The sequence below is a fragment of the Barbus barbus genome (genome assembly GCF_936440315.1).
Source record: "Barbus barbus genome assembly, chromosome: 38".
Taxonomy (NCBI): Eukaryota; Metazoa; Chordata; class Actinopteri; order Cypriniformes; family Cyprinidae; genus Barbus; species Barbus barbus.
The window spans coordinates 18,077,844-18,091,225 of NC_136716.1; the positions used below are offsets into that span (position 1 = coordinate 18,077,844).

The following is a 13,382-nucleotide window of genomic DNA, read 5'->3' on the forward strand; positions in this document are numbered from 1 at the left end:
CATTTCAATTTGCTAGCATGTTGGTTTATTTATTAAAGTGCATCAATGATACCCATATGATTAAAGTAGTTTATCCTGACTAATTACTTCTGGTTTGAATGAAGTTCGGTTTTATAATATTCCATATTTTTAGTTAATAGCCACCACTAATGGATCTCTAGAACACTGGATGTTTGAGTTGACAATTGACTGTTTTGACCAACAGTAGAAAACTTGGTTTTAAACCATTGCTTTGTTGCATCATTGCTTTGTTGCATCTTGTTACAAGATTTTCCAGTGCATCTAGACTCAAGAGATAATCCCACGTCAAAGAATTAAAGTAAATGAACAAAAGATAAATGTCAACATTTCTGAAACTCGCAGAAGGCCTTCCAGTGGTCAAGCTGAGAAATCTGATCTTTTCAGTCTGGCGATGTGCTTCAAAAGGCAAATCTTACATTTATTTACATTTAGTCATTTGGCAGACGCTTTTATCCAAAGTGACTTACAATTGGGGAATACAAAAAGCGATTCATCTTGAAGAGGCAATCAGACAGAGGAAGTGCTCGTAACACCAAGTCTCAGTCATTGTTCAAATAAGTACAAGCTAGTAAGGGAGGGAGAGAAAGATAGAGGGAAAGAGTTTTTTTTTTTTGAGTTTAGGATGAAGTCAAGTACTGCCGAAAGAGATGAGTTTTCAGTTGTTGCTTGAAGATTGACAGGGATCTGGCATTCCGGATAGGGGTGGGAAGATTATTCCACCAGCCAGGAATGGTGAACGAGAACGTTCTGGAGAGTGATTTTGCACCTCTCTGTGATGGTACCACAAGGCGTCGCTCAGTAGCAGATCTCAGACTTCTGGAGGGGATGTAGGTTTGTAATAGTGAGTGGAAGTAGGAGGGTGCTGAGCCTGTGGTAGTTCTGTATGCAAGCATCAGTGTCTTGAACGATGCGAGCTGCCACTGGTAGCCAGTGCAAGGAGATGAAGAGAGGTGTAACATGCGCTCTTTTGGGCTCGTTGAAGATCAGTCGTGCCGCTGCATTCTGAATCATTTGTAGAGGTTTGATTGTGTTTGATGGCAGACCAGCCAGAAGAGCATTGCAGTAGTCCAGTCTAGAAACGACAAGGGCCTGGACAAGAAATTGTACAGCATGCTTTGTTAGAAAGGGCCTGATCTTTCTGATGTTGTGTAGTGCAAACCTGCAGGATCGAGCAGTCTTTGCAATGTGCTCTTTGAAGGTCAGCTGGTCATCAAAGATTACACCAAGATTTCTGACCGAAGTTGATGGGGTAATCATTGATGAGCCTAACTGAATTGTGAAGTCATGCTGTAGAGTCGGAGTGGCAGGGAAGACAAGAAGTTCCGTCTTTGCCAGGTTGAGCTGTAGGTGATGTTCTTTCATCCATAATGAGATATCCGCCAGGCAGCCTGAGATCTGTGCAGCTACCGTTGGGTCATCTGGTTGAAAAGAGAGATAGAGCTGCGTGTCATCGGCGTAGCAGTGATAGGAGAAGCCATGTGCATGTTGGGACCCAGCGATGTAGTGTATGTGGAGAAGAGGAGGGGTCCAAGAACCGATCCCTGAGGAACTCCAGTGACCAGTTGATGTGGTTTGGATACCTCCCCTCCCCAGGCCACCCTGAAAGATCTATCGGTGAGATAGGATTCAAACCAGTGAAGTGGAAATCTTAAAACTATGCCGACAGCGAAGTCATGAATTGTAAAGAAACTGCTTTTGCTGACTGTATTTACAGAGATGTGCAAGCATTCGTAAACATCTGCGTATGAAATTAATTCACGGTTCGCACAGATGAAAAAAAAGACGGAGAAAAAAAAAAGAATGATGAAATCCTTTTAACGCTTTCAAATGCACGCAATCTTGGGTTCGTTTGAAGATAATGGCAAATTGGAGACAAATGAGGAAGAGAGAAACTTGAATGGCTCGATTAAGTAGCAGTGCGAGAGAAATCCCCCTTCAGATCGAAGCCTTTTATCCAGTGCATTTGCAAGCAGTAAACAGGAATTAATCCCTCCTCGGTTCCACCTGGAATCCGAATTAATACAAAAAAATAAAGCAATTAAAGGTTCTTGCCCCTCTTGTGGTGGTACATGTGGTGGCTTGAGTAAACGAGAGAAAATGAAGGTGGCATCCAGGGAACATTCAAAGCAGAAGACAGTATGAAAGGTGTGGAATGAGTTGTGGGAGAAAGAACTGAAAAACCTACTGCTAAACAATGATAAAAAGGTGTATCCTAAGTTAGACTCGTTTGCACAGATCCAGCAAACAAACCACTCCACTGACTTGGAGAGAAGGCTTTTTTTTTTTTTCACCATTTGCAGGAGCAGAAGAGATCCACAGCAACAAATTGATGATTAAACTTTGGACTAAAGCGTTTAGATAACTAGCAGCAATTAGGTAGATAAGCAACCTTGTATATTGACCCATTTCAGGAGTCACTTCAGAAGTTTTAGAGCAAAATGCAGGTGTTATTCCAAAGATCTGTATTATTTCTTCTAGTGCAGTCCATATGTTCTGCAACATTAACATTAGTCTTTAAATAACAGAATACAAAAAATACAAAGTCAGATATTGCAATGGACAGCTAACAGAGGAGGAACTAGGAGATACAAACGATGCAATGAAGGTGACACATTCCCCTTAGGCCATCTGTCTCAAAGGACCACTGACATCAACAGGACCATACGAGACAAAAATGTCACTGTCATCCCCCTGATGATTTCATTATCTGCCAATTGTGCAACCATTTTTAGCCTTCCTGGCATCCCTGACTGTCTCATTGCAGTGAGAGTAGGATCCATGGGATCGTATGGGATGACACCCCACTTATAATCGATGTTTAGTCAAACTCATAGTCAAATCACTCCACGTTACAGTTTGCTGACTCACTGAGCTCCATGTTAATAAGCAAATGTCTGGGAACTGAAATCATTTGAAGGACATTTTTGGCGATTTCACAGACGCAGACATCAAGAGGCAAGTCCCCATCTCATCTGAATGAAGCAATCTACATGCAGAATTGATAAAAAGAGACAGTTACAGCAAACCTGGGAGGGGAGGTACTCTTGTCGACCCCGAAGACTGAACAGCAAGCAATAGATATTAAATAAAAGCAAATGGATTGCAAGAATTGAACCAAATTCACTCTTGAATTTAACAAAGGGACTGTTAAAAGCCATTCACAAGTTGGAAATGCATTTTTGCTATTGCTCATGGTAACCACTCTAATTTCAAGTTGCACAATGACAAGTTCTTAATAAGCGATACATTTTCGACACCCCCTGCACAGCCCTTTTTACAGAGGGGGTAATTTTTTTTAGATTATGATAACTGGAAAGATTATATTATAAGGAAAGTCATATAACAGGTTTGTATGTTAGGCAGCATCTGTGGCAGTTTTGGTCTATTTCCACATTAAATGTTTTGTATTTCGGAGATGTGGTTCATAATTCAGGGGCAGATGTGAGGAGAGATATACCCTGTCAGCGACCATCTCTCTAGCTGTACTGGTAACGGAACAGAATCTGCCTGAGGCTAGTCTTGATTCCAGCTGTCATGAATTTGGCTATCTGACTCTGTGGGGGAAAAAAACAAAAACAAAAAAAAAAACATACCCACAAATCTCATATATTATATCAGGAAAACGCTCATTGGAGGAAAACGCTTGTCTGGCAGCACAACTCCTGCCTACTGCTACCTCCCATACACTTTTAAAAATAAAGGTGCTTCACGACACCATAGAAGAACCTTTTTGTATAAATGGGACCTTTTGCACCGCGGGAACCTTTTCATAGTACCTGAACTAATTCAGGAACTAGGAACATTTTTAGTTCTATGAACTCTGTTTGGAGGAACTAAATTAGCTCTTACTTCAAAGCAGGGTCTAAAACAGCTCTATAGGAACTATCAGTGACGTAAGTGTACTTTGAAGTGGCCAAACGCATGTGAAACACCGGCTACCCGGCATTTTTTTAAAAACCATGTAAACGTATTTACTCCACAAACATGGAAAACGGCGATAACGGCATTTACCTGTTGTCTGCAGTGTTGTGTTCTTTTCTCAGCTTTGATAATATGTAACACTGCAAGTTTAGTCTAAATTTTGTCTCTTGGCCCAACTTTTTGCTCTTGCAATTGCATAAATGGTGCGTTTACATTCCATCTCCGTTATCACGAAACCCATGACACATCAAAACGCTCTGATCACGGCGCCCTCCATTCACCGGTTGTTGATGTTTGTTAATGCCACGCAAAAAGACAAATCGCTGTCGAGTTCCTGCTGCCGGTGCGAATGCAACCAGAAAATTGGTTCTCTAGGAACTACCCTGCTGGCTACCTTTAACATCTGAAGACCTTTCTGTTTCACAAAAGGTTCTTTATGGTGAAAGAAGGTTCTTCAGATTATAAAAAGGTTAGAAAGAGATGGTTCTTTAAAGCATAGGTCTTCAACCCTGTTCCTGGGGACCCACTGTCATGCAAAGTTTAGCTACAACCCTAATCAAACACACCTGAAGCACCTAATCAAGCTCCTCAAGATTGCTTGCAAATACAAAGGCAGGTGTGCTGAAGCTGGTTGGGGAAAAACTTTGCAGGACAGTGGGTCCCCAGGAGCAGGGTTGAAGACCTCTGCTTTAAAAGAACCTTTGACTGAATGGTTCTTTGTGGAACCAAAAATGGTTCTTCTGTGGCTTCGCTGTGAAGAACCTTTTAAGCACCTTTATTTTTAAGAGTGTACAACGATGCCTAAATATTTGTTTTTTGAAAGTGACACTTTCTGAGGGAAAGATACAGTACATATACACTACCGTTCACTAAGTTTGGGGTTGGTAATTTACCTAGGGTGCATTTATTTGATCCTAAAATACAGTAAAAACAGCAATGTTTTGAAATATTATTACAATTTAAAATAACTACTTTCTATTTTAACATTTTAAAATGTCATGTATTCCTGTGTTGACAAAGCTGAATTTTCAGCATCATTACTGCAGTCTTCAGGGTCACATGATCCTTCAGAAATCATTCTAATATTCTGACTATAACTGAGTTATTCTAATATAACTGACGTCAAATTGTTAAATGTTAGTGTACGTGGGGATGAACACTTATGGAGGAAAAAAAAAAAAAAAAGAAAAATCCTTGTATGACACTTAATCCTATTTGATAGCTGTACAACACCTTGTCATGGCACATTTTCCACAGCAATTCACGAGGTTAAAACAAGTAATCTGGCAAGTACACAACCACTGAAGCATTTGATATCAACTGTATGCTGCTTCTCACCTATTGCTTCTAGATGTCAAGGGAAGGTGCGCTGAAGCTGGGGCAATTTCCTGTATGATGCATGAGCATAATACACACAAAAGCATGTGAACTTCCCAGATGACAGAACAGTTTTCAACGCCTGACAGTTTCTCATTCACCTCAAAAGACTGTGTTCTTTCTTCACTTATATTTGAATAAATGATGTTGGTGAACATACACTTTTGAAGGTGCTTCTGAAGGTACGTTCGAATTTAGCAGACTGCTAGAAGGAAATGCCAAGCTTCTATTACAAACATTATAATTTCTGTAAAGTAACGGATTAATGGAAGCGTACTTGTGCTGCAAGTGAAGATGATTACACACACACACACACTAAGGCAAGCTTGAAGTTAACTAGTTAAACTGATTGCCCAGGCAGTCAGAAACAAGCGAGCTGTATAACATGACTGTTGGGAGCACAAGTTGACCCCATGTCGGAGTGCATCAGCATTTGACACCAGCTTCCAGAGGGGGTGTCTAATCCAGGACAATGATCTGAATCCAGACCAAGCACCAGAGGGTGCGGCAGCACCAAGAGATTGACCATTCGGAAAGAGAAAGATGCCCTCTACAACCAAATCTAATAAGACATAATGGGAACAGGTGTGCATTTAATGACAAATCAAGAAATTGCACAGAAATGAACACATCAGGATGACAGATCTACCTTGTGGCAATGACACCTTGTACAGATGAGGGGGCAGAGCAGTTTTGCATGAAGCATTGTGTGGTAGCAAGTTGTTTACACCACCAACAGTTCATTTTCAGTTGTGTTGTCTCATCTTGTGCAGCCAAAACCAAAAATGCTGTCATTGCTTTCTCACCCTCAATTTGTTCCATTTCAATATACATTTATTTCTGCTGTGCTGCTTAAAGGAGAAATTCTGAAGAAAATGCCAGTTTTCTGCCAGCCAATTTTTTTCCAAGAAAAGTGCTAGTTGTATGCGATTACAATTAAAAGGTGCTGAAAGGTGTTTTCAAGTTTCAAAAAAGACAAAAGCAACATTGTGGCTTCATAGGACTTGTGCATTATATTCTGAAGTCATATGATAGCTTTATATGAGAATGAGACTTAGAAGTCGTTATTTTTTCTGCCTCTCCATGAGTTAATACAACATTTAAACCAGTTTTGTGAACCAAATCAAAACATGTATTGAAATTATTTGTCTCAACAAGTAGGCCTAGGTTCAGTATTATTGTGTAAGAATGACAACATATCCATGTGTTCTAGTCAACTAATAATACAATTATAATCAAAAAACTCTTTTTAAAGGAGTATTTACCAGAATTTTAGGAGAAAAAAGTAAATATGCAGTATTTCTGAAAAAAGGGGACGAAAATCAATTAATTAAATCAATTAAGATTTTTGGTCTAAAATTATCAAAAAGGAGAAGTTTTTGATAATTAAAATTTAAAAATGGAACTATTAAAATGGAATCCAGAAAATAATGGAAAACAGTTTTCTCTTTACCAAATTCTAAAACGCAATTAATTAGAATTTTGATTAATAAAATTTAATTTAACCATTAAAACAGAGTATAGAAAAATTAAAATGGAAAAATAATGAATTTGGAAATAAAACTGATTTTATAGGACCCTATACATTTTTTTTTTGTGTGGTAATAAAAAGAGATGCAAGTGAACAATAGCCTTTAAAATGACTTAAAATACATATATAATAGCAAATGAGGCAATAATAATTCGTTCAAATAAAGTATCAAAAGCAAGAAATCATATGGTTTTATTGAACAAAACCGTTAAATACATAATGAATTATAAACAATAGAGCTAATGTACATTACGCATTACAACAAAGGCCTGACGATTGTTTTTACACATGACTGTGCAATCTAATCCTCGTTTAATATTGACCAAGCACCATTTAATTCAAATGTCCACTTAATCTTTAACATTTGGCCATTTCTTTAGGACAGAAATGCTATAGCCATTGTAATTAAATTAATGTGTGGACATAAAAACGTGTAAACTCAGAATGAGGGCTTGAGCTTTTATTTTGAAACCGAGATGTATTCTCCTGTGTTTGCGTAGATTTACTTTATTATTTTTACCTTTACAAATCTGATGAACTCGCACACGTTGCATTCCCAGATGAACGTTATAATAAACCCAAACTCGCAACATGCAGAGATGGCGTTTATAATAAAGCGCAATATGTATTAGAACTGCATCGCATTTAATTATTTAATTAAATCGTAGCGTTTGTGAATTCACAATTATGCTTAATTAGGTTTAATATATCATGCAGCCTTGGAAAACAGTCTAATAATGTTTAATGAATTCTCGTCCGTGAAATGTGCCACTTCCGTTATTTTGCCGGATAGTCAATGCGAGCAAAATTAAGTCGAAGATTTTTAAAAAACGAATAGTCGAATAAAGTCAACGAAGAGCGACAGCCCTAATTATCAGTAAACTTTAATTTCCCTCTACTTAGGTATTTCATTTCTTTAAAAGACTTGGAATATACAGTAAAGATAAACGGATACATTTACCATAGTCCACCCAAAAATTTTAATTGTCATTAATTACTCTCATGTCATTCCAAACCCTTCGTTCATCTTCGAACACAAATTAAGATACTTTTGATGAAATCTGAGAGGCCTTGGACTTGGTAGTTGCACTGCTGTCTATGCAGGGTCAGAATGCTCTCGGATTTCATCATAAACATCTTAATTTGTGTTACGAAGATGAATGACGGTCTTATCGGTTTGGAACGACATGAGGGTGAGTAATTAATGACAGAATTTTCATTTTTGGGTGAACTATCCTTTTAATGAATTACTACAATAATTACTATGGATCTTTTTCTCACAGTATTTCTCCATGACTGCAATTCTATCAAAGGTTATTACATCAGATCATTTAGCACTTTGGTTGAATACGGTAGTGTAAGCAAGAAGGTAAAGCTGAAGGACACTGAAAGAAATTTCCTCTTGGCCTAAAGAGCTCTCTCAGCACTGACTCATTAATCCAACGGGAAAAGGCATGAGACACATCATGTGCTGTGGAATCCAACCCAGGCAGGATGTCGCTAAATGATTATACACTGGCTTAACAGCTGAAAGATGCAGTCACGATCAACTTGTTACATCACACCTTTGAAACAGCAAGCACTCACCTGAAAAATGTCACAAAGAACTGTACCAGGTCCATAATGCTGTTGTGCTGAGAGAAGGCGATCTGTTAGGGGACAAAATCAAAAGTGAGATAAATGATGGGCTGACAGGTTACCAAAGAAGAGCTCTTTACATGAAAAGATGAAGACCTTTGCTTGCGGCTAGGGTCCTTCACAAGAGAGAATGTCATAACAGATTTTTTTTTTGCTTGAGGGGCCATCATGTACGTCATTTTTTCTTCTTCCTCATGCCCTCTAATTGTTAAATGGAGGCAATAATGGCTGTTCATGGTTACCTGAGCTGACATCCCTCAGGTATTACACACATACCAAACGTCGGCCTTCTGGGATAGTGGTTTACATTAGACTTAAATGCACAGGTGTAGCTCAACCTGGCTAGGAATGGACATGACGACACTGTTGGATAAAAGTTTGTTCCAAAATTGGCTCCATTTTTGCAGACAGGGATTAAAAAGGTTATTTCACCCAAAAGCATTTATTCACTTATTTATTCATACAAGTTTGGAACAACATGAGGCGAGTAAATGACGACAAGTTTCATTTTTGGAGTAAATTACTGTCAGTTTCAAGGCAGCTTTAAGATGTCACTTGAAGTATATCGGGGCCTTGAGAACATGTGATCCACTTTATATTAAATGTCTTTAACTACTATGTACCAAAATTTAAATGAATCATTTGAGAGTGTACTTACACAGAAGTACATGTTTTTGTACTTGCCTTTAAAAAGATATCAGCATGTAATTTAATGTCTTTAGTTACATCTATTATTACACTGTTGACCCTAACCCTAATCCAACCTTTAAACCTAACCATATCACAAAACCGGTCCCTAACCTTAATCATAATCTGCCTCAATACCAGCAAACATGTTTTGCAATACAACATGAACATAAAGAGTACACTGTATCTAACTATTATGTACGTACATTCAAAAAATTATTTTTAAAGACATCTGATATAAAGTGGGAGCAGAATATTTTTTGTGCTTCTTACGCCTCTCCTGAGATATTATTCTGGCCACTCAAATTGGTTCAGTCAATGATGTTTTATTCAGAGAATTCATATCGATATGCTCTATGACTCAGATGACAACCTACATTTTGGCCACGCTTCAGAAGCCACTTTGTTTGAATGAGACACCATGGGTTTGGCAGTGAATACTACAGGGCCATTAACTAAAAGCGTCAACACACTTTTGAAAAGTTGTTCAAGTGTTCACGGTGTCAAGAAAGTGTGTTCCCCAGCATCCCGTAAGGTAAGGAAAATAACTACTTGGATAAATACCCAGCAAAAAAATTAATGGATTTATGCTCTAAATGTACAAATTTGTAAGTCACCCTGACTCACCAGATGAATAATGCAATAGTGGCAGAGCGGGCAGGTCCTTTGGAGAGCCCATTCATTTCATTAAGCCGTTGTCACAGGAACACGGCTAGGGCTAAGGACAGAGCTGGAGAAAGCTTTAACACTCCATTAGGGCTGAACCAGTTTTGTCCCCAAAGACAAGCAAGCAAGATGCTGGGATTGAAAAAAGCAGTTGTGCAGCCCCACATGTGCCCGGGTAAGTCATTGCTCCCAGTGAGACCGTACCTTGTTGTGCCATAAATAATGCTTTGGGAGAAGCACATGGACAAGGTGTTAACTCTACTAAATAAGGTCATTCAGACATTGTAAATCATATGAGAACATATAACATATAGTATACATATAAAATATTTCTTGTTACTGCATATCTAGTATTTGCATTAAAACAAATGACTTTTTAATTTTTTTTTTTTTTTTACATCTATGAGTGTGTTATAAATGGCACTTGGCAAACAGGTTTGTATAATAACAAATACAGGTTATAGTCTCCTACAGCTAGAACTCTAGAAGAAATTCTGTCCTTGTTGGTCAAAACCATTATCTTCATGACCCTCCAGCACATTCATTATGCTGCAACTCCAACTTTTAATAATTTTCATATCAACCTATTCCAAATTCAAGTCTTAATACAATACATACATGATCTTTTTTATGCACATAAGAAAAAAAAACAAAAACTAAATTCAAAAACATGAATCTGATACTGAGCCTAGATCCTCTGGCTAAAATAACCCTTTATCATAGTATCTTATTTTCATTCATTAGATCAATGCATAAATTGGTAGGAATTGCTCATCATCCCATAGAATGAATAACCACTAACAAAGCATCTGAGATCTGGAGAGGACTGTCAGGAAAATTTTCCTAATGAGACAAATATAAAGTGGAGAGAGGAAACTACTGTGAGAGGATCAAGCAGCTCTGCGTTGTACCTTAATTGTGAAATTTGTGTCTAGACCTAAAGTCATGTTCTATTACGATGATGATGGATGATAATAATAATGATTTTATATACACGTATACATACATATATATATATATATACACAGTGGTGTGAAAAAGTGTTGGCCCCCTTCCTGATTTTTTATTTTATTGCATGTTTGTCACACTTTAATGTTTCAGATCAAACAAATTTAAATATTAAATCAAAGATAACACAAGTAAACACAACATGCAGTTTTTGAATGAAGTTTTTTTTTTTTTTATGAAGGGAAAACAAAATCCAAACCCACATGGCCCTGTGTGAAAAAGTGTCAACTGTCTACCAAAAAATCCTGAAGGACAATGTCCGGCCATCTGTTCGTGACCTCAAACTGAAGCGAACTTGGGTTCTGCAGCAGGACAATGATCCAAAACACCAGCAAATCCACCTCTGAATGGCTGAAGAAAAACAAAATGAAGACTTTGGAGTGGCCTAGTCAAAGTCCTGACCGGAATCCAATTGAGATGCTGTGGCATGACCTTAAAAGGGCGGTCCATACTAGAAAACCCTCCAATGTGGCTGAATTACAACAATTCTGCCAAGATGAGTGGGCCAAACTTCCTCCACAGCACTGTAACAGACTCACTGCAAGTTATCGCAAACGCTTGATTGCAGTTGTTGCTGCTAAGGGTGGCCCAACCAGTTATTAGGTTTAGGGGGCAAGCACTTGTTCATACAGGGCCATGTGGGTTTGGATTTTGTTTTCCCTTCATAATAAAAAAAAAAAAACTTCATTCAAAAACTGCATGTTGTGTTTACTTGTGTTATCTTTGATTAATATTTAAATTTGTTTGATGATCTGAAACATTAATGTGTGAAACATGAAAAAAAAAATCAGGAAGGGGGCCAACACTCTCTCACCTCACTGTGTGTGTGTGTGTGTGTGTGCGCGTGCGTGCGTGCGTGCGTGCGTGCGTGCGCGTATATCAGAATCAGAATGAGCTTTATTGGCCAAGTATGTTTACACATACAAGGAATTTGTTGTAGTGACAGAACCTCCACAGTGCAACAGAAAGACAGCAACAGGACAGGACACAGGTAATAAAACAAAACAACAAGAAATAGCCAATAACCAATGGAAATATATATCCACTGTATAAAAAAATAAAAATAAAGTTTCAAAAAGTTTTCAACTAAGTCAGCGGAGCGGGGTAACAATTTTAAGATGAATTTTATTTTATTTTTTTTACAGTGACTACAGCAGCTAGCTACAGCCCCCAAATTTGGCATTCAAGGTGTGCAGAAACTTACTTTTGTGAAACTTTGCTTGTTTTACTCTGGTTGAGTCTGCGTGCTGCTTGATGATAATTTCATAAATAGGCTTCTTATCACTGTAAAAAGTGATAAGTTGACTTAATTTAGGAAACCCGTTGCCTTAAGTAGTTAATAATAATAATAAAAAAAAAAGTATAAAGTGAATCGTCAACTTTTTTCCAATTATTATTTAATAATTTTAAGGCAACGGGTTTAAGTCGGCATCACTTTTTACAGTGCACACGTGTATTATTTATTTTATTTTTTTCTAATAATGAATCAGAGAAACATGAACTGTGGACAAATACAATGCACGGGGGTGTGCATGCAGATGTAGACAACCAAAGTTCAAATTTCTTAGCATTTGCATGAGGTGACCATAAAGTTCATTTAAATTTACACAACAGCACTACAACAAATCTATTCAAATAAATTATTTTTGGTTCAAAAGGCTTAATTTACGGATGAATTTAACTATATTCACTGAACAGTTTTTTTAATAGATAGTAGCATTAAAAGAGATAAAATAAAAAAGCTTGCACATACATGCTTGAAATAAATTCATACTGGCTGACCACACACCGACCCATGAGACAGTGAGACAGCAGTAATGTTTTGTCATATTGGGTTTCCTGCACAACGAGAGCACTTCAATTCTCCATATCTAATATCTGATGCTTTCAGAAAGGTTGGGGTCCTCGAATGTGCAGTTTCACAGTCCCAATTTCCTCAGTAAGCTAATAAATGCTGATCACACGTTCTGATCATAAACAGAGGAGAGCGAGCTCACCGTGTCACGGGGGTCCATTTGATTTAATGATGCATTGCCATTGTAAATAAGTGACTCTGCTTTTGGGAAATCTAATAGAAAACTATTACTGCTCAACTGAGATGAAGGTCTGTGAGACTAACGTAAATAAATGAACCTTATCAGAGGAACTCATCTCATATGTGATTGAGAATACACCTAATATTGATCTGCATTCATTCCTCTGTTCCTCTCTGTTAGAGATAGTCGCAACAACAAATGACGTGCACTATCTGAGGGTCTCTGTGCACAGCTGGCGACTGAAAATGAACGACAGAAAGGTTGAGAGGATTTGTGGTGGTTATCTTTATAAACCATATGGATATCGACCAGATGAAATCTTCCTTCATTGTGGTGCATTTTTTAATAAATAGCTTCACTAGGCACAGAAAACCTGTTCAACGTCGAACCCTCTAAAGGGCTGCTATAAGTGTTTATCATATTTTGTGTAATATATTTTATTACCAATATAGAAGGTTATTACTTTTTCCTTCAGAGACTGCTCATTTAGGGAAAGA

At 37.8% G+C, this 13,382-nt stretch overlaps 1 protein-coding gene across 1 annotated transcript in view; it reads right to left on the minus strand.

Moving 5' to 3' along the window:
• Positions 1–13,382, minus strand: part of LOC306857976 (attractin-like protein 1) — a 102,133-nt gene that overhangs the window by 34,051 nt on the left and 54,700 nt on the right. Inside the window, exon 25 of the mRNA XM_079398295.1 lies at positions 8,438–8,499. Coding sequence (XP_079254421.1) covers positions 8,438–8,499 — 62 coding nt within the window. The remainder of the gene's footprint in view (positions 1–8,437; positions 8,500–13,382) is intronic.